Genomic DNA, 23,740 nt, shown 5'->3' with positions numbered 1-23,740 from the left:
AAATCGCTCCAAAATTAAACACTCACAACTTGTACGATTGGTTCAGGAACTTGTGCACATCAGTAAAAGTCCTTCGTAGCCAATGAAATGACACTTGTTTCCCGCCATATCCTACTTATGCTTCCAGCGTAACGTTAACTAACAAAATTTGTTACAAACACGTGATCTGTAATGGCGATAATAAATTTCTTCATCAATATCGAAGAAAAATTGTACAAATTATTGTTTTGTTATTTTATTTGGCACTCAATCGTTTCCCGCGCTTTCGATACTAAACGTGTTATGTTTACTTTTGGTACTGACAGCGCCTTCGTTGAGTGACCAATAACCGCCGAATTCAACGAAATGATTCACTCGAAGTCATTCATCAATAAATCTTCCATGTGATTTTTATAAGAAAGTCTTAATTGTCAGTGCCTATGGGACTTAATTTATTGATAATATCTTCCTTCCTTCATCGGATCCGTTACGATGAATTATTATCTCGCAATTTGATCGCATGTTTACTAAATCAATTTAAATGCTCGCAAATGCAATTATAAGGTAAAGAAATTTCATGCTATACCATTTTTCCGCATATACGCGCCATCTAACGTCGGTCATAGAGGGAACTTCCGGCTCGGCATCGATTGACAGGTACGAGGAGCACAAAAAGGATCAAGCAGCAGACATTGAAAGAATTAAAGAAAAACAACATAAAACACGAATAAACGGAACAATAATATAAACAAAATACTCCACAATATAATTGATTTCATCCATTGGGTTTTAAACTAGACATTATAATAATTCACAAGTGTTAATTATAGACGCCATTTTTTAAAAATGGAGTCGGCTTCAGGCTGTCGAAGCGTCGACGCTACCGTGAAAAACGTGTGTGAAAACCTTTTTTTTCCATGAATAATTGATCGATCGCGTCACAATCTCCCTTGTTAAGACATGTCGGAAAAGTGTTAGGTGTGGAAAAAAACTGATTTGTTGCACAAGTTGAATGTACGCTTAACGTTTTGACCGGTATCACGCGCTCTAGACTAGTGCGGTGTCTAGATGAGTGAATTGACGAGCTTGAAGGGGTTAGGATTTTGAAGTGTGTGTAAAAAAACGAATCCTTGTTGAGATTTCTGTACATTTCATTGGACCAGCGATTAAAACTTGAACATTATTTTATATCGTAAGTATTGTTACAAATGAACCATTCCTTCATCACTTGATCAGTTGTTGAGCAATTAAAAGTTGGGTTTTAATATTCTCATCATACTATCGCTCGTCATTTTTTTTAATGCACATTGGCATTACATTTAATGTTTCCAATTATAGACACAAAAAAATAATAGTGGAAATAAAACTTTATCATGTTGCTGTCAAAATTATGAAATCATTTCATTGATTGGAATCTTACCTGTTAAATTTCCATTATTATACTTGTTTATGTATTCTATTTGTAACAACTACTGGCATAAATGGTTGAAAAGTTACAAAAACAAATGATATTCAATTTATATGATAAAAAAATTATGACTGCACTAACACATACACTCTTAGGGATACAGATTTTCACGATTTATTAGATATTCATTCTTGGTTTTGACAAATGTATAAATTTTTTATTCATATTTTTTTTGTTCTTTTCAACTCTAATAATATTTTTTCCACTTATTCTGGAAATTGTACACATGTCACATTAAATTTTACTGACATTGATTCAACATTCTAAATTGGTTTCAAAAGAAAAAAATTAAAATACTGTTATTTTCATTGCAGTGAACCGTCATAGTTCTATAGGAACTAAATATAGAAATGGCTTTACACAGTGTGCCGCCGAAGCGCAAAGAAATTTACAAGTATGAGGCACCATGGCCTCTTTACAGCATGAATTGGTCAGTGCGACCGGACAAACGATTTCGACTGGCCCTTGGCAGTTTTGTGGAAGAATATAATAACAAAGTTCAGATAGTTTCCTTAGATGAAGAGACTTCGGAATTCAGTGCCAAAAGCACCTTTGATCATCCCTATCCAACTACCAAAATTATGTGGATTCCAGATAGCAAAGGTACATTTTTTATGGCTAGATCCCTGCAATATTCTTGCATATTGTATTAAGAATGATGGAAGCACAAAAATAATACATTTTATGTGTTGAAACATGAAATGTTGAAAACTGCAGTACTATGAAATCTGTGATTTCAATGAATTTCAGTCAGAACTTTTCAACTTATTATTGAACAGCATAATATCGTAAAAAATTATTCTTCTCACCCAAAACTGAATATGAACGACGTTGAAGTTCGTAACGTTGGAGTCCAGCAAAATTAACGGAAAAAACATTTATAATTCGCCAATTTTTTATTACTGTAATTATTGGAGTTTTTTTAGATCGTTCCGTTGCACTCCGACATTGCAAACTTCAGCGTCATGTCAATTATTCATAGAGACTTAATGGCTTTTTGTGGTTCAGGTTTGTTTCCAGATTTGCTGGCGACGTCAGGCGATTATTTGCGAGTATGGAGAGCAGCTGAGCCAGATACGCGTCTAGAATGTGTGTTAAACAATAACAAAAATTCAGATTTTTGTGCGCCCCTGACATCGTTCGATTGGAACGAGGTTGATCCAAATTTGATAGGTACATCGAGTATCGACACGACTTGTACGATTTGGGGATTAGAAACAGGTCAGGTACTCGGTCGAATAAATATGGTCACGGGACACGTGAAAACGCAATTGATCGCGCACGACAAGGAAGTTTACGACATCGCGTTCAGTCGAGCTGGGGGTGGACGCGACATGTTTGCGTCGGTAGGCGCTGATGGCTCGGTTCGAATGTTCGATCTCCGTCATCTCGAGCATTCCACCATTATTTACGAAGATCCGCAACACACGCCGCTCCTTCGTTTGGCTTGGAACAAGCAAGATCCTAATTATCTCGCTACTGTTGCGATGGACGCGTGCGAAGTTATAATACTTGATGTTCGAGTACCTTGCACGCCGGTCGCACGTTTGAACAACCATCGCGCGAGCGTTAACGGCATCGCTTGGGCACCGCACTCTTCTTGTCACATTTGCACCGCTGGCGATGACCATCAAGCTCTCATTTGGGATATTCAACAAATGCCTCGCGCTATTGAAGATCCTATTCTTGCTTACACCGCTGCCGAGGGTGAAGTCAATCAGATACAATGGGGCGCCACTCAACCAGATTGGATCGCGATCTGTTATAACAAAGCCGCTGAAATTTTACGAGTATAACGGAATTTCAAGGGAATTTACCATGCTGCTGCCACTGCTGTTTTTACTACTACTTTTATCATCGTGGTACGTAATATGAAAGACCGAATTATGCACAAGACGTTCTCACCACTCAACTAAGATTTTTCAACCTTTAAAATTTGCAACTGGGTCAAAAATAACTCTGAAAAAAGAAACAAATTAGTTCTTACCCCGGTGCAGGAATATTTTGTGTTTACTCACATCTAGTCCTTTGGTTTTGAGAAAATAAGTAGCGAAACATTTCCAGTTTTCTACTTTCATAAATTCGCTTCAGTGGTATTTTTTTATAAAATCGTATTGAATAAAAAGTATGCTCGTTTGGTGATCCTTCTTCATAGTCAAACATTGATCTCATGAGTCAAATTCTAATCAGTCGATCGATTGTTCTGAAAGTCTCGGTACGAATTTTATTAATTGCTATCTTATCACGTCATTCGCCTGAGAATTTGATATCTAGCATTAATTGAAATTTATACGTGTATTTACAAATCATTACTTGCAAATCATATTCCGACGGAAATTCTTAGAATCGTATGAATTATCATTTATATATATGTTTGTCATTAGTTTTGAATATTTGCACAGGTGTTTTCTTTTGGTCGAAGTTTGATCGAACGTGTCTTTAAAATGCTCTAAATTTTCTATGAATTTTCGAGACCAAAACGTTTGAAAAACATGAAATTCTTTATCTGTTGGAGAAAAATTTTATCAAAAAATAATCAACGATTCTCTTCATGTTTTGTTCATTTCAGATCGTTCGAGTGTTGGCGAATAACGAGAATTTGGTAAAGCAAAATGCGAACGTGTGAAATGGTGATTTTTGTTTTGTCAAACAGCGGTGCAAATTACGACAGACTGATGGACTATAAATAAATATTATTTATACGAAAATGAAACGTGACGAAACCGATAATTTTAACACAAGGACGATCGTTAAATTTGTACCGATCTTGGAAAAATTTTGCTTCCAATCCCGTGTATTGTGAGTGCGAATGGATGTGACTGAGAGCGTGCATGGACGAATGATTGATTGTTCCATTCATTTGATAATGATGACAAAAAAGAATCGAATAAGTTTCGAATGTAAAGTAACAAAAATCCATGATGTTACTTTCGATAAAATCGCGTACGTCGTTATTTGCTTTTCCGATCGTACGATGCAACGATATTTCATATTTTTTCATAAAAAATACAATAATACATAACCGAGACTTCGATCGTGATTATTGAGAATATTCCCATTTGTTTTGTATCTGATAAACTAAACAGTTAATGAAAAACGAGATGAATAAATCTAGTGCGATTATTACTGTCAGTGAAATGTACGATTCTAGTGACGTAATCGATCAACGTGTGAAACAATACCTATAAAAAAACTAATAAACGTCGATATGAAAATGATTTTTCATTGATTCGAGGAAATAAGAAAATATAATTGGAACAAAATGAATCTGTTCGTTGAATAATTTGTAAATATGTTTATATCGATGGTGTGCGAGGAAAAAATACCGAATTCAGACGATAAATTATGAGGAGGAGAAGGATAAATTAAAAGTTGTGATTGTCGCCACCGATATTTCGGATATACATATATATATATATATATTAGTGCAATGAAATACGAGAAGACAATTCAGTAATGATAAATAAACAGTGTGTTGAAAATACAAATCCATACCATTGTAGTATTCTATAATTTTATATTTGTACGTGTAACAGTAATTACGATTAATCATGACGTCGTAAACGCGTAAGAAAATTATATAATCTTTGCCAATATTTATTGCGAAGGAAATAAAATGTTGGAAGATGCTCGAAAATCCCGAAATATGGTCATTGCGTTGAGATAATTTATTTGCGAAGGAATAGAGTTTTTTACAAGGTACATGAAAATAAAACAAATGTGAAATAATGGAAACCTAAGTAATATTTATATTTTCAACGATCAATCCTTACGCCGATACACTGAATGAGACGACGTAATGTATTATTTACAATCGTGATACGACTCGCGGTATGCATATAAATAAAACGTCAGTCAATTTGTTATTATACAACAAAATTTCATCGCATCTTCGTCTTTCCCGATCATTTTTTTATATTTTAGGACATAGTCCGGATATTTTACATTAATTGTTTCAATATGCCTCATCGAAACTTGCTCACTTTCGTGTTGTCTCACGGAACGGTGTAGCTCGAATAAAAAATCATTTTATCACAATGTTATTGGTAATCGATGTATCATATATTCGTGTGATCGGAAGTATGGATTATTAGTTCCAGATTGAATGTTCGTTCAGTCGAAAACGGTTTTTCGATCGAACACACCGAGGTATATCATCACGAGGCTAATTTTCTAGAACATTAGATTTCTTTAAGTTGGCAAGACCTAAATTGGCAAGATAAAAATATCATGAACGCAGTTTTTTCTACCGAAAAAACAGTCAGAAATTATCGAATTTCATTATAAATTTTTTTCATACATCTTTTGCCATTTGTTGGCCTAAAAATGACAGCGATTGTATACTGAGCGCAATATCTTGTGCTCCATCGTAAGTGAAATCAGAATAAATACTGATGCAACTCTGATACAGAGCAAGCCTTAGGAATTTGTTAAATCTAAACTCATTGGAAGTTCGTATCGCAGTGCCACTTGAATATTTATCAATTTCTTTTTCCTGAAATATATCGCTAGATTCGATTCGTGTTGTAAAATTGAAAGATCGTGATAGCGGAATGGCTAATTACGCGATTTCTATCAATTCTGCGATCTCGTTAATGAAGAGTCGAGCGAAGCTGAATAAATCCGGCTCATAATTTCACATAAATATAATCAGTTACGAGTGGTCCGAGTTCCTCGAATGAGCAGAGAGATTCTGGTTCATGACTAAGAATTGAGATTATTTATTTTCCCCTTCTTTAAATTCTCAGGAGAGCGAAGAAGCTTTTTGTTTTCTGCTCATTCTCAATTTTATAAGGGACTGCATTATTACTGTCTTCTCACTTTTTTTCTTTCTTTTTTTTTTCTTTCTCGACTCTGGCAATCCTGTTTTCGTTCAAGGCTTCCCTGCAACGGAGTCTGGATAATTATTTCGATAGTTTTTTACCAGACGATGTCATTAAATTAAAAAAAATTATTTCTAACAAGCTGCGACGAGGCGTGTTTTCGACTCGAAAGACTTTTTTCAACCTCTAATTCCATTTTCTCTTATAATACACACAATTTGCTCGCTATGTAATGAAGGTGGAGAACCGTGCACGCCATCGTGAACATGTTACCCATCGCTATTCCAACGTGCATACGACGAAAAGCTTCATGGATTTTTAAATAATGAGGACAATGCTTGAGCGATCCGGGATTTTGACGGCCCACTTCGTTCCCAACACCAGCAGCGCGCTCTATCATCGTCTTCTGGATCATCAGAGACAGCAGAGGTGGCGTCAGATAAAGACGAATCAAAAGCTCCACGAAAAATGCACTAGACATTCCCAGAACCTGAAACATTATTTTACGGAATTTCAAAATTTTTGTTCACACATTTCCAAGCTCATCCACTTATTGACATTTCTTGTTATTTCTTTGTACACATTTTTTCATCAGATCTATTCGCGGAAACCGATAAACACCATTACGGGATGTTGTATGATGATAAAGTTTTTTTTTCTCTTTGTTTCCATAAAAACTTGGACAACCAGAGATGGTTGAATGAAAAAATGTTGATTTTGTTTGATGAATTAAAAATGAAACAATTATTTGGGGTCACACCCTCACCGAATTGGTGCAAATTTTCACTTGGACGTTTCAAAACTTTCTATTTCATTCATGAATGTATGGAATTAATCGTGCAACGAGACTTTTATTAGGGGTAACAATTCTTTAATAATCGATTAAAATCATTGGAAAAATTGAAAAATAAATTTTTATTATAATGGCCAAATTGAAGAAAGGAATTTAGAAAACCGTTTTTTTTTTCATGGGTGCAAATTTGCACCACTGTGGTCTCTACGGGTTAAAGTTTCGAGGAGATTTTCATTGATCCAAACTTTTTCTACTATCCCCGGCCATTTTCGATTGATAAATTCCAGAATGATGAATTTAAAAACAGAAAGTTTCGTACCTGAATCGTGATCTCTCTGTCCCAAGTTTGAGCCGGATGATGCTTGACGAAGATGAGTAAAGTGGTGAGGCTCAAGCAAGCGTTGATTGTGAAATAGCGAGGGAAAAGCACGCGTTGAACTTCGCCGAAGGTGTGTCTCGGTAGCGCAAAGTACAGGGAGAGACCGGAAACGAAGGTCATCCAGATCTGGGCGCCAAAATGCATGACAAACGAAGCGAGATAAATGAATGCGGCTGCGTGTGAGTGCGGATGTCCGGCGATCTGATTCCTCTCGGTATTAGGTACGAGAGCAGAAGTCACACAGAGAACAGCAACGATTGTGATCACGTGAGCCGGCTGCGTCGTCGAGAAGAGAATTCTGAAAAATAATAAATCGACGAAAAAATGAAAAGGAATGTTTAAGCTAGTTCATCCACGAAACAATTTTCTTAAGGAAATCTTGAAAGACAGAATTTAAATCAGTAGTCGACTGATACGCATATCAAATTTTAAGGGGTTCGTCTTATTGGGTATTGAGATAAACGTATATGAAGCAAAATATCGTATATCGAATGAACGCTTCTTACGAAATTTATGAAAAAGTACACAATAATAATGAAGTATATTATGAAGGTCTGGGAAAAAATTCGAGACGATTGTCTTACTAGTAATAACGATGTATTACGTTAAAGATTGAACGAAATTGGTAAAACGAGCATTCGTAATCTCACATGTTTGCTTATTTCGGCATTTTCTTTCTTCTTGGTCCATTGCTGTCATACCCTTCTGTCTTTTTATTAACACTTTTTTCTTGATCCATTTCCCTTTGTGCTCTCTAATGATTTTTGACATAAAAAACTTTAGTATTTTCGTCAGGGACAAATGAAATTTGGGGTTCAGTCAGTGATGGATCCACGATTAATTAATGGCTAGTAATTTCCTTCGCCAAAAGATAAGTTGAAGAAATTTATTTACAATTTTGAATGAATGACTCTGACACTAATTTAGAGTGATAATATTTTTAATTAGGAAGTAAAATTAGGTTAATTAGGACGTTTTCGAGCTAAATTTTCGTCTCTTTTATCGTCTTGATCAAAGAACGAGATTGTGAGAGATCAAGTAGAAGAATGACGAAACGGTTTGGACCTCGTTCGATCGTGTCGAGCTCAGGGAAGCCTACTCTTACATTTTATTTTCTCTTCCTATGATCTCATGGGCTTCGAATCAATTGGAATCTTATCAAAGCTGCAAAAATACAAAATAGGATTTTAAAGCGAAGTTATCAAGATTGTTGTTGAGATTGGAAAAATCGTATTTTTGGTACGATCGAAATCTAACTTGGCCTGCTTTCAAGAACATTCGTGTTCGTCAGGGACGGTACGATATTTCAAAACTATTTTCGTTACTGGTGAACGCGCGCGAAGAACACGTAGATCAACAAATTTCGCCATACAGACGGGAACGAACTGTTGCATTTTTCCTCCTCGTTGAGGCTGGTCGGCTTTTTGGCTCTACTTTTGCCAAATTCCTCATCGACAACAAAACAGACAAATTATCTTTAAATTCTCGTTCGATTCGATCACTCGCACCAAACATTTTATTCGTTTTGCAAAATAATTTCTCTTGCACTCCACTCTCGTCCTCGGTTTGAGAGGACTTTTATTTTATTAGAATCCAGGAAATCAGTAATTTTCCAATCGCGAGTGTTGCGAAGCAGGGAGCCTCAAAGTTGCAAAAAGACGATTTTACTGGGCTCGTAAAAAGTAAACTTTGAAATTATTCGCTAGAAAAGTAAATGAAACTCCCAAAAATTGAGATCAAGTTTCGATCGAAGAAATATTAACAAAAATTGAATGTGCCAAGAAAAAAGTAGTAGTAGTAATGAGTTTTATTTGCACGACCTCTGCGGCCTCTTACAAAATTTATGTTCTTTACATATGTCCTTATTATATATTAACCCTTAGTGTGCATCTGGGGTCAGGTTGACCCCAAAATTTTTTTCTCACATGAATAGCATTTACAGATGAGCATCTCACAAGTAAAACCCCCAATATTAAGAAATCGTTATCCCCTCTCTAAAAGTAGGGAGCACAGCCAACTTCATACTCCAAAATAAATACACTTTTTGGAACGGTTGCAAAGTGGACTATTTTTCCCTTAAAGCATGGACCCTCGTCTGTAAAACTCTTTAAGGATTTTTTTCAAAACTCAAAATTTAATTTCTTACGAGAGATTTAACGGAAAAAAGTGCTTTTTACGCGCACTATCAACTTTGAGCACATTTTTGAACAATGAAAAAAGATTTTTTTGGAAATCCGACTTTGCAGCCTTAAAGTTAGATCAATTAACTGCAAAAAGTGACTAAACCTTTTATTCCGAAAAGCGCATAGTTACCGAGATATTTGATGTCAAAAATGACCTGGGGTCAAAGTGACCCCATGGGCACGAAATGTCTCGCTGTCAAGGTGTGCACACTAAGGGTTAATAACAGTACTCTCCTCCTCTTCTTTTCTACATTTCTCTTTTTCTGCATATTGATTTTATTTCTCTAAAAAACTGACACATTTGCACATTGATTTCTCCTTTCAGTATCTTTATCAACTCTTCCCTGATGCCCCTCCCTTCTTTAGCCTCTTTTGTCCGCCCTTCTAATTCGTTTCCTCTGTTATCGACCATCTGCCTTTTTCGCAAATTATTAGATGGTCCAATGTTTCATTTTTATGCTTGCACGTCCTGCACATCCATTCCTCCTTCCCTTTCTTTCCATGTCTATGACGTCGAAGTTCGCAACGTTGGAGTCCAACGAAATGATCTAAAAAACTCCAATAATTCTAGTAATTCTTCAATTTTATTCCGCATGGAATTTGCAATTCGTAATTTTTCAACTTACACCAATGATTTCGTGAAATAAAAAATTGGTGAATTCCAATGTTTTTCTCGTTCAGTACGTTGCATTCGAACGTCGTTCATTTCTCCCTTATCTTTGTCCATATTTCTTTATCTATTCTGAGTGCTTACACGGTTTGTCTTAATTTACAATTATTTCTTAATATACACTATTGTACGGCGAATTTTGTATCCGTTGGTCAAGAAAAAAGTACACAAATTCGAAAAAAAACTGCTAAGAATCGATAGGATCACTGCTCATGGAGATTGGAGAGGAAACTAATAAGTCGCTGAGTTTCAATGACGTTTTTGTGTGCATGAAAAAAGTGGAGCTCTTTTAATCATGAGAGAGAAAAAGATTGCCTCCCACGTCGCTGTATAGTCCTTTGGGAGAGGGCGAAATAGCAGGTTGTTTTTAGAAACGTGTGCGCACATCGTCATGTGTGAAGATGATCCGGATGGCACTTTTGCACACGCGAAACGCAGCAGATCAGGGAAAACGAGGGCAACATATTGTAAGCAGTGAAAAAAAAACGAGCGCGTGGATTTAAAACTCAAACACGACTCGAGACGACGTTTGTTTTGGATTTCTTTCGATGCCGTATATTTTTTGCGTCACTTTAAATTTGCGTACGTAATTGGAATCGGATTATTTTAAGTTCTCCATTATACGATTTAGCGAGCATTTGACAATGTTTTTTGCAATCTTTATCGTAAAAACATGACGGTATTTGTCGTGCGAACGCGTAACTCGTTTGTTTGTGTGCTGAAATAATTGCCACGTTTAGCGAGCCCCACACCACGCACGATTCTTCGCCATCAGGTTTTCTCAATTCAATCTCTTTGACTTGACACTTTTTTGGTGCTTCCAATCAGAGAAAAATTTATTTTCTCTATTATTTCCATTTTTTTCAAGTGCACGGAGAAAACGGGGCCGAAAATTCTAGATGGAATATTGCGTCTCGGATACGTACTGGATTGCAGCACTAATTCGAAGACCAATAATAAGAATTGTTCTCTCCACCATAGTAAAAAGACCAAACCCATACCTTTCACTCAAAGGACTCAAGAGTCTTTCTCTATAAGCATAATAAAAAATCTTTTCAGTCAATTCAAATGTTTATATTGTAAAATATGCTCGGGCAACCCTGAAAAAATGTATGCTAAAATGTCAATGACGCTGAAGTTTTCAACGTTGGAGTCCAACGAAATGATCTAAAAAAACTCTCAAATAATTCCAGTAAATCTCCAATTTTGTTCCCTGCCGAATTTCCAATTCATCATTTTTCAAGCCACATCAATAATTCGTGAAATAAAAAAATAACGAATTATAAATCTTTTTTTCGTTCATTTCGTTGAACTCCAACGTTGTAAACTTCAGCGTCGTAAATGTCACACGTATTCGGTGTACATTCGTGTATTTATCATAGAAATGCTGACAGTCCAAATTTGTGATTATAACAATACATTTTCACTTATGGGTAAGTGCTAGTCTGACACTCGAAAACAAAACGAAATATAGTTCTGAGGTGCATCACTTTCTGCACTCCACATAAAGCTGTCTAGAATTGAAGGGAGGAAAAATAGGAAAATTCTTAAAATACTATGCTCTTTGCAATCGGTGGTTAAATGCTTTGAAAATTCTTGAAAAATAATATATTCCTCACTATACAAAACGAATCTGTTATCTCCGTGTGCATATTCGCCTCGATTTTTCGTGTAAGGATTCAACGTTTTCGTGCGAGGCTCGATCCTCCCAGTGAATTTCGACTCGAAAGGAAACGAATAAAACGAAAAAGAAGGAATTCGAGAGGAAAAATATTATCGTGTCTTTGAGACTAACGCGTTGGACCACCGAATTCATTATTTCTCAGAAACGACGGTCGATGCACCGGCGCAAAGGAGCGACCGGGCGCCCTGTCGGGGGGACGTTCAAAAAATGATTTATTACGCCGAGTGTAATAGCGTGCGCGGAATTTCCAGCTCTCTCTCCTTCGCTTCAAGCTGAAAATTCAAACGAATGATAAAAAGAATGGAAGCATTTTATTTCTCGTCAATACAGAAACGGTGATTAAGCAATCCTCGAAACTGCTTCGACCGAATTTCCCCGCGACAACGAATCTTCGCTAATCACTCGTATCATAATATCGAACGTTTCGCACGAGAGGTCAGCGACGAAGCGATGTAAATATATTGTACGAGTTGATCATCAAACTTGAGCAACCGTAGCGAAAGCGAGAAAAAAATGCATTTTTCTTGAAAGCTTCCGAGCCTCGAATTCGACGAGGGAACTTGGAATCTTTTTTTCTATGGAATTGACGATTACGAAAAGTCTATTCAACTTTCCTCACAAACAATATTCAGCGACAATGTTGAAGCTGTAAATAATATTTTATTGAGACGAGTCGGCTTCATCCTTGGAGCAAAATGTATTTTCCTCTCGCTGCATTTTGTTAAGCTTTAATCAGCGAAATGAAAAAGATAATGGCATTGGCGAGAGCAAAAGAACAAAAAATGGCGATAAGAGTCAGCGTCAGGAGAGTCTGAGGGACGTCTGAGCAAGGCCTTCGCGTTCGAGTTTCCTTGCATGTGTCCAATCGTTTTGCGTTATGTAAAAAATTGTTGTTTTTGTAACTGCGAGTGTTGTTCTTTAGTTCGAGATAGCGGCGTGAAAGAAATTATTTTATCTGTTCTCGAGGCAGTTTTATTATCCATCAAGCGATTGAGAATGTTGTAAAAGAATGTAAATCTGTTGAGAATTCGTTGAACTGTTATCGCCTTGAAAAATGAAATTTTTTCGAAAAATCGAATTTTTTCATACCCAGAAATCCGAACGAAAACAGGCCGCTAAACTTTCGATATTCTCGAATAATCTTTCCATCCTTGATCCCATTAATTATTCCATGCGACTCTGGGTCGTCGAACGTTTATCAGTCACCATTTTTTCCTGAGCATTCGAATCATCGAGCATTACGCGACTCGTTTATAAACTTTGCACCCCTCGCCGAGCCAGAGGTGCACGAAGACGGAAAAAACAGTAACGGAAATATTTTTCCACCGGTTAAAGCATTCGAATCTCTGAACATTCGAATCTTTCCAGCGGTTAATTTAAAACACTCTTGAATTTCAATCACGAGAGTAATTTACGAGCAAGAAATCTATCTTTTGAAATACTTGAAAATTTTCTTACTCAAACGCTTGTTCGAACTCCCACGCCGATTCGAATCTAATGATTTGACATCGATTCTGAATTACAGTGAAGTAAAAGTGCATGCGAACAAATTGGCGAAACTTTAGGTCAGGTTATCGAACATTTAAGGGGGGGCCCTGCATTAGAGAGTCCAAAAACTCGATTGTTTTCGGGAATGTTTTTAGGATAGAAGGAAATAACTCACCATAGCGAACTTTTCGGTATAGGATATTTAAAAAGTACAAAAATATTTTTTTAATGTGAGAAATGATAGTTTGTACATAATTTATGCGCAAAGTCTGATTGTCAAATTTTCTCAGCTGCGTACAATGTGTGTGTATTCTATATTTTTAGGGAGTTTGAAAATAAAAAAAAACGTTTCTAAGAAAGAAGAGTACACTTCAACGTGCTGTAAATATAAAATTTGGCAATTTTTTCGGGTTTTTATAAGTTCATATGGAAAGAAAATATATGAAAATGGAAAAATAAATTTGGAATTTTTCTTACAGACAATAATTACGATCTCCACATTGTACGCAGCTGTGAAACTTCGACAATCACAGACTTGGCATAAAAAATCGTTATTTTTCCATATAACGAATGAACGCATGACGCTGAAGTTTCCAACGTTGGAGTCCAACGAAATGATCGAAAAAACTCTTCAATAATTCCAGTAATTCTCCTATTTTGTTCCCTGCCAAATTTGCGATTCGTCATTTTTCAAGCTGCACCAACGATTCGTGAAATAAAAAATTGGTGAATTAAAAACGTTTTTTTCGTTCATTTCGTTATGGACTTCAACGTTGGAAACTTCAGCGTCGTATGAACGCTTCTTCCGACGTTTATAAAAAACTACACAATAACAATGAAGTATATAATGAAGATCTGGGAAAAAATTCGAGACGATTGTTTTACTAGTAATAACGATGTATTACGTTAAAGATTGAACGAAATTGGTAAAACGAGCACTCGTAATCTCACATGTTTGCTTATTTCGGCATTTTCTTTCTTCTTGGCCCGGTTTATTGCTGTCATACCCTTCTGTCTTTTTATTAACACTTTTTTCTTGATCCATTTCCCTTTGTGCTCTCTAATGCGATTTTTGACATAAAAAACTTTAGTATTTTCGTCAGGGACGAATGAAATTTGGGGTTCAGTCAGTGATGGATCCCCAATTAATTAAAACCTTGTAATTTCATTCGCCAAACGATAAGTTGAACAAATTTATTTACAATTTCGAATTAATAACTCTGACGTTATTTCAAGTGATAATATTTTTAATTAGGAAGTAAAAATCGACCCGATTTATGGATCGGTTGGACATGATCTATCTTAAATGCAGTTAAACGCTTGCATATTGTGTCCTTCTTCTTGTTCATTGTGACCCCTGAGTTGTGGCAAACGTGCGATATCGCACGGAGTCTCTCCACGTTAGAACGCATCTTCTATAGCTATATGTATGAATTAAATAAACCCTGCATTGTCGTTCGCGAATCCAACAAGTATACATGCATCCGCATTGCATTCGCCAGTGAACTGATAATACGAATGTGCAAATCTCAACGTGCCAACACATAAATGCATGTGACGTCTTATCGGAGTTCCAATGAAACAACTGACGGACGTCACGAGCGTCTACGATCATCGTGTACCTCGTTTTTTCGCGACAATTACCTCGCGGTTGAACGTTCGTGGGGAACTTTCAATTCGGGAATTCAATTTTCATCGAATTATCGGTAAATTAAAAATGATATAATTGGGTATTGAAAGTGTTGGACGGTTACGACCTTTTTTTGACGTCTTCGAGCCTTGGATCGATTTAGAACTCTTCACTCCACTCTCAAATTTTCTAGGAAGCTATTGGAGAATATGAAGAAAATTTATCGTATTACGTGCACGAAATCCAACCGGGTTATTATCAGGATCAACGGAAATCCGTTAACGAATATAGCTTATCGAAAAAGTCGTTGACCACGAGTCTCTTCGGAGTCACGAATCGATCGAGAGTTCGTTTTATTTAATCGTCCTTGCGCGGGACGACCATTAATGCGCAGTTATCAAAAGTCCATGCTCGCTGAAATGGAACGCTGAGATGTGATCGAGGGCTCCGGGATTTTTTTTAAATCATCGCCGTCGCAATGAAATCTTGCACGTTCGTATTCGATCAAGGATCAAAGAGGATCCCCGTTTCGAAAGAAACGTGGAGGCGATCGGACACTCAACCATCTTGAAAGTATTTCGGTTCTCGTTGCCTCAGAAACTGCTCTCGCTACCTTCGAATGTTTTTTTTTATTCGCTGAACTCAATTTTTCCTCGACCAGGTGCACGTTTAGTAAAAAAAACACTGAGCATGCGCCGAGATTCCGGCGAGAGTCTCGACAGCGAGAAATTTAAATGTTTTTCATGCCTCGTTCCGAGGCATCAAATTCTTTGCCTTCGAAATTAGTGGCTCTTTATTCATTGCTACATGGTGAAGAAATTCGATCACCCGGAGATGAAAAAAAACTCGGCAACGGATTCACAAGAGTCAGAGAATATTATCGGAGATTTTTATCGAATCAGGAACGATGCAGACTCGAGATAACGCAAAATGCATAATCACCGGCTTCTAATTATTCATTCACCGGGTACATCGTTTTGTGTACACTTCCCTCCGATATGATTTCACTCATGATTTCTATAAATGTTCTATAAGGTTGAACAGCATTTTCAGTGGCTTGGATTTTCCCAGGCCGTCCGTCGTCGCGATAAAACCAAGAGAATCGACTTTCAATCGGCAATCGAGCCGAAAGGGATAAAATACTGGAATGACTAACAAATTCAAACAGCTAAAATTTCGAGTTTATAAAATTCGAATGATAATATGGAGACAGGTTAATTCGACTAGAGCTTTGAATGTCGAAAATAAATAAAGTAGAAGCACGTTTACATCGAAAATAGAATGTAACAATCGCCCATAGAACGACCACTAAAATATCGTTTTTCCGAAAATTCGACTATCACTCTTTCGATTCATGAATTTCTACAATCAGCAATACTGTGAATATTCACAATTTCGAGAATATAATAACGAAAGATTAAATATTACTGAAATACTGAAATGCCAAAAAGTCGAACGGCCAAAATGGCGAAACGTTAAGACCGATCGAAATGAAGAAATGCAGCGGAGCTCAAAATACACGCGTCTCACTCATTCACTTACTCAGACCGGTGATCTCCAATTTGAAACGTCGCCATTTTGACTTTCGTTTTTTCGAGCTATAGTCTGGCTATAAAACAACTATTTTCGATTTTGAATTCGAAAATATGAGCTTTTGGAAAATTGCATTCAAAATGAAACCTATCAAAATATATATTTTCGAGTAAATACGAATTCAAAGAAGTTCGAATAAACGCGTAATCTGCTAAATGGTCGATCGAAAATAAGAGTTTCGAATAACTTATTTTTCTCCAATCTGATATTGCAACTTAAAAAATTTCGAAATATCGACCGTTCTACAATTTGGTTATTTGATATATTGAACCCTACCCGAGCTGAAAAATTTTCAGGATTCATTTGCACTGAAAGATCGTAAATTTTTTTATTATTTGAAATCCTGTATGACGCTGAAGTTTCCAACGTTGGAGTCCAACGAAATGGTCTAAAAAAACTCTCAAATAATTCCAGTAAATCTCCAATTTTGTTCCCTGTCGAATTTCCAATTCGTCATATTTCAAGCCACATCAATAATTCGTGAAATAAAAAAATAATGAATTATAAATATTTTTTTCGTTCATTTCGTTGAACTCCAACGTTGCAAACTTCAGCGTCGTAAATCCTGTCGGATTCGGCATAAAATGATAAATCTTCTCGCTCCGAAAAGAATGAATTTTTAATGTGTCAGACAAACGAAAATTAATGAATTGAGGAAAAAATTGATCAACAGATCGAGAAGCGTTGGATTGGGAGCAACGAGAATCTGGAAATCTTTAAACTTGCCTTTTTATTACGGAGGATTTCGAGACTCATTGCGCGGGTCTCTTGATAAATACGATGGCAATTTGGAGCATTCGAGATTGCAGCAGAGTTCGAAGAACTTTTTTTTTCATTCGACCTCCAGACATCGCGGTATCCTCTCATATTAGTAATATGCGTGCGAGTGTGTCGTAGGAGAAAGATTGCAGTGACACACAATAATTGTCTTTATGTCGAGCACGATCTTTGGTGCGCATCATAAATATTAAGGAGAATGTATGCACCGATTGGAAAATGTGCTCGATTCGTGCTTGTTGAATTCCCATAAATGTGATTGAAAATCGATCACATTTTGCGTCTGCTATTGATATTTTTTTTGCCTCGTTCCCAATTATGTCCGTCGCCGTTTCTCATCATCGGATTCCAACGATTCGGAATTTTTCAAGAGCCTTTTTAAAAGGAAACTGTGAAATGAATATCGACTGGCCAGAACTATCGTCAGTGGAAGACAGAAAATCGACAACTCTGCAATGGAAGAGTCTCCATTCGCCATTGTAAGAATTCGGATCGAGTTTTGATTCTGATGAAACTTCAGAGACCAATTTCACGTTTAGCCTACGTGAGATTCCTCATGACACGGTTTTTGTGACTTTACTAAAAAAATGTGTCGCATAAAGTTCCATATTTCCATATGGGCAAACACTATGAGTAGATAAAAATGAGCATTTTTACTTTTTTATCGAGTACCGTGCGATAATAATTTTTTCTTTGGCAGTGTGAACAATTGAAAAAGCAAACAGCGAAGCTGTGCAAATTAGAATATTTTTTTTCTTCACAGTCATATATCGTCGGGGCTCGGAAATTAATTACTCAGCTGAACACTCGGTATAACGTGACGAAAAAGCATTGGGTTCTCTGTATCGATTGATAGTCATTGAAACGATATTTTTCGGATAGAAAAATACACTGTTAAGAGCAGGATGGATCAGTCGATTATCACAAAAAAAAGGCTCTGTCAGCCGATTTTCGTCATCGTCCTGTGTCTGCTGACAGAGCCTTTTTTTAATCGGTCAAACTGTGTCAAAGAATTTCGATTTAGAAATTTGCAGCTATCTCTCTCGCACTCACGGTTGCGATATACCGACTGATCCATCCTCTTAACTGGGAACTACGAACTTCGAATACAAGAAACTTCTGATCATTTGAGCTTGTGCAAACAATATTTACGAGCATTCGAACTCTTCGTGTGGAAGTTCATGAAATTACCTCGTGATCCAAACATTTGACGAATTGTAGATGAATATTCAACTATTATTTCCTCTGAACGATTTCACACGTACGCCAAGTATCGTTTGATCGTACGTCAGAGGAGCAAATTGAAACCTTTGCAAAGAGTTTATCTTTAAGCTATTTATTGGAAATTTTCTGGATCGATGGTTTGAAAAAACAGGGATTAACGCGAGCTTTGAGAAGTAATTGTTCTTCTCACGCGGATATCGCAATGTCCGTTGATCCCTTTGCTTTGTAGAGGCCGAAAAAAGTAACAGTCAATACGGTTTGTTCGATCTCGTTGCGTGCACGAGACTTCATTTTTTATTGGCTCAATGAATCGCAGCATCCATAAATCGATGACCCAAATTGTATTAATTAAGACGCTTCGATGCCGAAGAATATTCGCGAGGCTGGCATGTGAGAGAGAGAGAGAGAGACAAAAAACGATGATCAAAGTCCCCAAGGAGATAGCGAAGGATGAGACTTTAAGAAATGGCGTCACCAGCCAAAGAGATCGTCGCAGACAGATTCACCATTTTTAACAACTCCCGATCTCAAAATGGCGAACCTTAACAACTTCGAGTGATCTACACTTATTTTCTTATCTTCCCCTTATTTTCAGACTGAAGGTTCCAAGTGTTCAAAAATTAAACTAAAATCCGTTTCTACCGGTTTTCATCGCGAATAGGAAAAATGACTCTTAACGAGCCGGTGAACTCGCACCGTTACAACGGAACAATAATTTTCAAATGTAATTCAATTGTAATGTAATGAGAACAGTAATTCTCAAATGAGTCGTAACTAATTGAAACTTTGTGACGGAAAATAAATCATCCGAAAAAATGAATCGACGAGTATGAGTTTAATTATTCGCTAGTTCGTATTCAACCACGTGTATATACTCCGCGAGAAATTCTAAATGACTACGGGTGACAAAACATTTTTCGGAATATATCTCGAGCTCTACGCGTGTCAGAATTCGAGTATTCATGATGTTCTTGGAAAATGACTTCGTGAATTATGGCTTTATCGCGAGCGATCATTATCTGTGAATTAATCTAGAGTCGCGGCAGCGACTTTGAGACAAGTACATTTATGTTATATGACGAGTCGCTGCCAGAGAGTCTTTACAGGAGCGATAGCGTTTCCAATTGTTTTCGAAAATTTTCAAAATTTGTTTCTTTAATAATTAAATAATTACAGTACTTCAGAGAATACTATATTATCGCTAAGAGCTCGTCGTACATCGATCGAAAAGGATCGTGACGTGCGAGTTCGAAGGGATTTATGTGTCTTCGTTCGATATTTCTCATGACATAGTCTTGGAATAATTCAATCGTTACGTATCGTCCTGGATGAGGGTGTTTTAAGATCAATTAATTTTTCCTCCTAGTTGAACTTGCGAGCTAAATTAGCCAGCGAAATTACACTGAAGTTTGCAACGTTGGAGTTCAACGAAATGTTGTCAAAAAAGCCTCCAATATAATACGAGTAGTTCTCCAATTTCGTTCCCTGCCGAATTTGCAATTCGCAGTTTTTCAACCTGCACCGATACTTCGTGAAATAAAAAATGGGTGATTTACAAAAGTTTTTTTCATTCATTTCGTTGGACTCCAACGTTGCAAACTTCAGTGTCGTGCCAGAAATTTGCGTAACGAGATCGTTGAATTTTGTCGAAACGACGAATTTTTTCGTTCAATTGGAAACATTGAGATTTTTGTTTCCCCATAAAGCTCTTTTTCAACGCACAATAACTGATCGGCTCGGTAAAGTCGTTCGATAGTTCACGGAGAGACTTTTATAGCAAAAATTACTATGTTTTTATAGTGACGTCGACCATATCGATATTATAATAATAATCGCTACAGAGTGTGACAAATAATGCAAAAGTTTGGGGAACCATTACCACAGTCCATAGTAAATAACGTGCTGTGCTATATCAAAAATGAACACCGAGCGAATTTTGATTAAAAACATAGCAAATGATGAAATGATTTGATGAAAATTTAGGAGATAAAATAGCAATCATTTCTCTGTGCTATACGAAAAATTGCATAATTTTGTATTTTCCTTTTTACCGCACTGAATTTTTCTCGATAACATAGCAAAATTCATGCGTCCACTAATTATACGAGACGTGGCGAGTATAAACATGAAAATTAACTAGTGGCACATAATAAAATTTCAAGCAATCGCTTCGTTCATAAGCGGACTTTGTCAAGTGAATCTTTGTCGAAAAGAAAATCAACTTCTTTTCGGACGGTGCGATTCAACGATACAAAAATTTTTGACATTTCACCAAAGAGACGAGTGACATTCGGATATTGATACATCGTTCGATATAAGAATGTCACAGACCTAAACACTTTGCCTGTCGTACATAGTAAAATTTGAAAGAACTGCTTTCGGCATCAAAATTACTATGCACTTTATTGGATTATGGAAGCAGGTTTCGAAATAAATGGCACAAAGTTTAAGCAGAGCAATTACATATTTTATTCAATGAACTTTACTCTAAGAGATCTATCGATTAACTGAGCGTTGCAGTGGTCGAAAAAGTGACTCTGACTCTAACGACAAAGGGCCTCGTGTCGACCTCTTTCTTGATCTGTATATTCGTTTTAAAAACAAACTTATAGGACTGCGAGCACGCTCTCATGTGTACTGTTTAATATCAAGTTTTATTACCATGCTGATGGATTATTTTTGCTCATATTCCAATACACTTTGGTGAAAAATAGAATGGCGATGAAGAAAAGCGTTGCTACAAAACATAGAAAATTTTTCTATGTATTCATCCGAAATATTCGTATAAAGGTCTCTCCGTGTTCAATCGATAGGGAATCGATTTATGCCGACGTAAATCGTGCGACGAAATGACATAACGCAGAGTCGCCGCTAATTGGCGAGGAATAAAAATGCTGTTTTGTGTACAAATATACACGGAGCTCAGATCTCATGATTTCGCACGATCGTACAGCGAGCGATAATTCAACCGGGAATAATTAAGGCTACCGGTATTGCTATAATCGGTGTATCGTAACCAACATTGTGTAGGTGAAAGAGAAAGAGAGAAAAAGAGAGAGAGAGAGAGAGAGCGGGAGAGCTGAGGTCAGTTAAGTAGGAACTCGTTAGAACGAAATACATTTATATATATACAACAATATATAAATATACAGACATAGAGCGTGTGCGAATCCTAAGTGCATACGTGACGAACGAGCGAATAAAAGCAATCGCGGGTGTGTTCATCGAGGGTTCGATGATCCGGGGAGCTCGCGGTTCAAAAGTTCTATCAAAGTGTTTGAAACAATTGGTTTTTCTTTCATTTCCAATGAGACTTAGTCGTTTGACGGTTAAATTGAAAGAATCTTTTGTTGAGGCTGTCAGCGGGGGGGGATTACGAATAAAGTTCGAAACGATCGTTCGGAATAAATCACATTTTGTAGGGATATTTTAAGGCCTTACGTACGTCCAGAATTTTTCAAAAAATCGATATTTTTTATAGATTATTAATCTCCATAGGCGTATTTCTGTGAAAGTCGATTGTAAAAGTGAAAAAAAAAAAATAAAAATAAAATAAAAATTCTCTGTAGATCGAAAGTTATCGTAGAAAACGTGACTGTCCAACGAGAGGGCCCGTGCACGATATAACTCGTACAGTTTTCAATATTTTCTCATGCATTTTTGTTTTTAAATATTCAAAATTGTTTTCTTTGTAGTCTGTCGAGCCGGATTTTTGAAACTGTGATGAAAAAATGTTGCAAACACAATTAAAGTGTGACATATTCGTAACAGAAAATGTACACTCTTTTTTCATAGTGCTTTGGGAAACGTGATTTTTTATGTTGTAATTATTGAAAAAAAAAGAAATATTTTTTTACGAATTTTAAATACTTATAATCAACGTGTAAAAAAAATTTTTATTCATTCCTATTGCTATCTCTTCGAAAAAGAGTTTTTCCTATAGCGCATTTTAAATTCTCGCAGACACCCGATTGTAAAATGATCGAAAAAAGGACGATTGCGGAATGCCTTTGACGTTGCGTTTGCATGAATTATTGTTATGATTGCGCGCACTCTGGGTGCTCGTTTACGAAAAAGGGGTCCCTTTAGGGGGACCAGCAAAGAAATAAGATGAGCGTAATAGAAAAGATAAAAAATCGTCGTGCGTACTCACTTGCAGGCGTCGGACTGCCGAAAGTTTTCGTAATGTCGTACGAGACGGTTCATCAAGTTGCCATACTTGATGGTGCATTTGGCAAGTAGATTGTCAGCTAAGTTGGCATGAGCGATATCCTCGTCGTTATCATCGACGATCTGTTTTCCTGCGGCGAGTTCTCGCTCGACGATCTCGTCGTGTATTTTCATGTACTTTTCCTTGGCTCTGGTCAGTTTGTTCGGAAACTGGGTGCGATCGATCGGCACGTTTTCCTCGATCGTACGACGTCCCCCAATAGTATCGTCCGTTCCGGTTCGAACACACATTTTCTCGGGTTTCTCGAATTGTTGAAATCCCCGTGACAATATTTCAGGGGAATTTGGGACTCGCGAAATTGGTAGGCGAATCCAAGCGTTCGAATCTTCAGGATGCTTCGATCCCTCGCGGTGACGGGTGCTCGTACTTGTAATCGCGTCGATGCTCTCTTCCGGGTAAAAACACTCGTCGTTTTAACGTTAATACTCTTCGAAAGCGATTATCGAATTGGAAAAAACGTTGATTTTTCTCCGACACAACACTCGATTCGATCGAACTGAAATTTACGAAAATTATTACGAAATTGAGATCTCAACGTATCTGTGTCGTCTTGCACAGTGGCGATTCGGTGCGAACGCGCGGCTCTTTTTATATACACCTACGTGTCGGGCACACGAGCTCGACACATTCTCTAGAGACTGAAGGAGCCAGAGTGAGAGAAAAGAGAAAGAGTTGAGAGGGGGCGAGAGGGGGCGAAGGTAAGTGAGAGAGAAGGAGTTGAAAGTGATGAAGAGGAGAGATGTGGAACGATGGGGAGGCGAGGCGAGTGCCCAATGAGATGTCTTGGTTCAGCCGTTGAGAGAGGCTCGACTTGAACC

The 23,740-nt window shown here is 37.1% G+C and overlaps 2 protein-coding genes across 2 annotated transcripts; one reads left to right on the top strand and one right to left on the bottom strand.

Annotated features, from left to right (window-relative positions):
- The first annotated feature begins 591 nt into the window (after window positions 1-591).
- wap (DDB1 and CUL4 associated factor wap) lies at window positions 592-5,182 on the top strand. The gene is made up of 4 exons (XM_043428979.1): window positions 592-1,171; window positions 1,762-2,050; window positions 2,456-3,309; window positions 4,017-5,182. The coding sequence occupies exons 2-3, from the start codon at window positions 1,798-1,800 to the stop codon at window positions 3,241-3,243; spliced, it is 1,041 nt and encodes a 346-aa protein (XP_043284914.1). The 5' UTR covers window positions 592-1,171; window positions 1,762-1,797; the 3' UTR covers window positions 3,244-3,309; window positions 4,017-5,182.
- Window positions 5,174-23,740, bottom strand: LOC122416226 (uncharacterized). The gene is made up of 3 exons (XM_043428980.1): window positions 22,845-23,740; window positions 7,383-7,740; window positions 5,174-6,760 (listed from the first exon to the last, which is right to left on the bottom strand). Exons 1-3 carry the CDS (start codon window positions 23,150-23,152, stop codon window positions 6,473-6,475), a joined length of 954 nt encoding a protein of 317 aa, XP_043284915.1. The 5' UTR covers window positions 23,153-23,740; the 3' UTR covers window positions 5,174-6,472.

This window comes from Venturia canescens, chromosome 9, assembly GCF_019457755.1.
Source record: "Venturia canescens isolate UGA chromosome 9, ASM1945775v1, whole genome shotgun sequence".
Classification (NCBI taxonomy): Eukaryota; Metazoa; Arthropoda; class Insecta; order Hymenoptera; family Ichneumonidae; genus Venturia; species Venturia canescens.
This window is presented reverse-complemented; position numbering and strand designations above follow the sequence as displayed.

Coding starts and splice junctions, on each gene's coding strand:
- LOC122416226 (XM_043428980.1), bottom strand. CDS start 23,152: ATGTGTGTTCGAACCGGAACGGACGATACTATTGGGGGACGTCGTACG. Junction 7,741..22,844: donor CGGCAGTCCGACGCCTGCAA/GTGAGTACGCAC, acceptor ATTATTTTTCAG/AATTCTCTTCTCGACGACGC. Junction 6,761..7,382: donor ACAGAGAGATCACGATTCAG/GTACGAAACTTT, acceptor ATAATGTTTCAG/GTTCTGGGAATGTCTAGTGC.
- wap (XM_043428979.1), top strand. CDS start 1,798: ATGGCTTTACACAGTGTGCCGCCGAAGCGCAAAGAAATTTACAAGTAT. Junction 2,051..2,455: donor GTGGATTCCAGATAGCAAAG/GTACATTTTTTA, acceptor TTTGTGGTTCAG/GTTTGTTTCCAGATTTGCTG.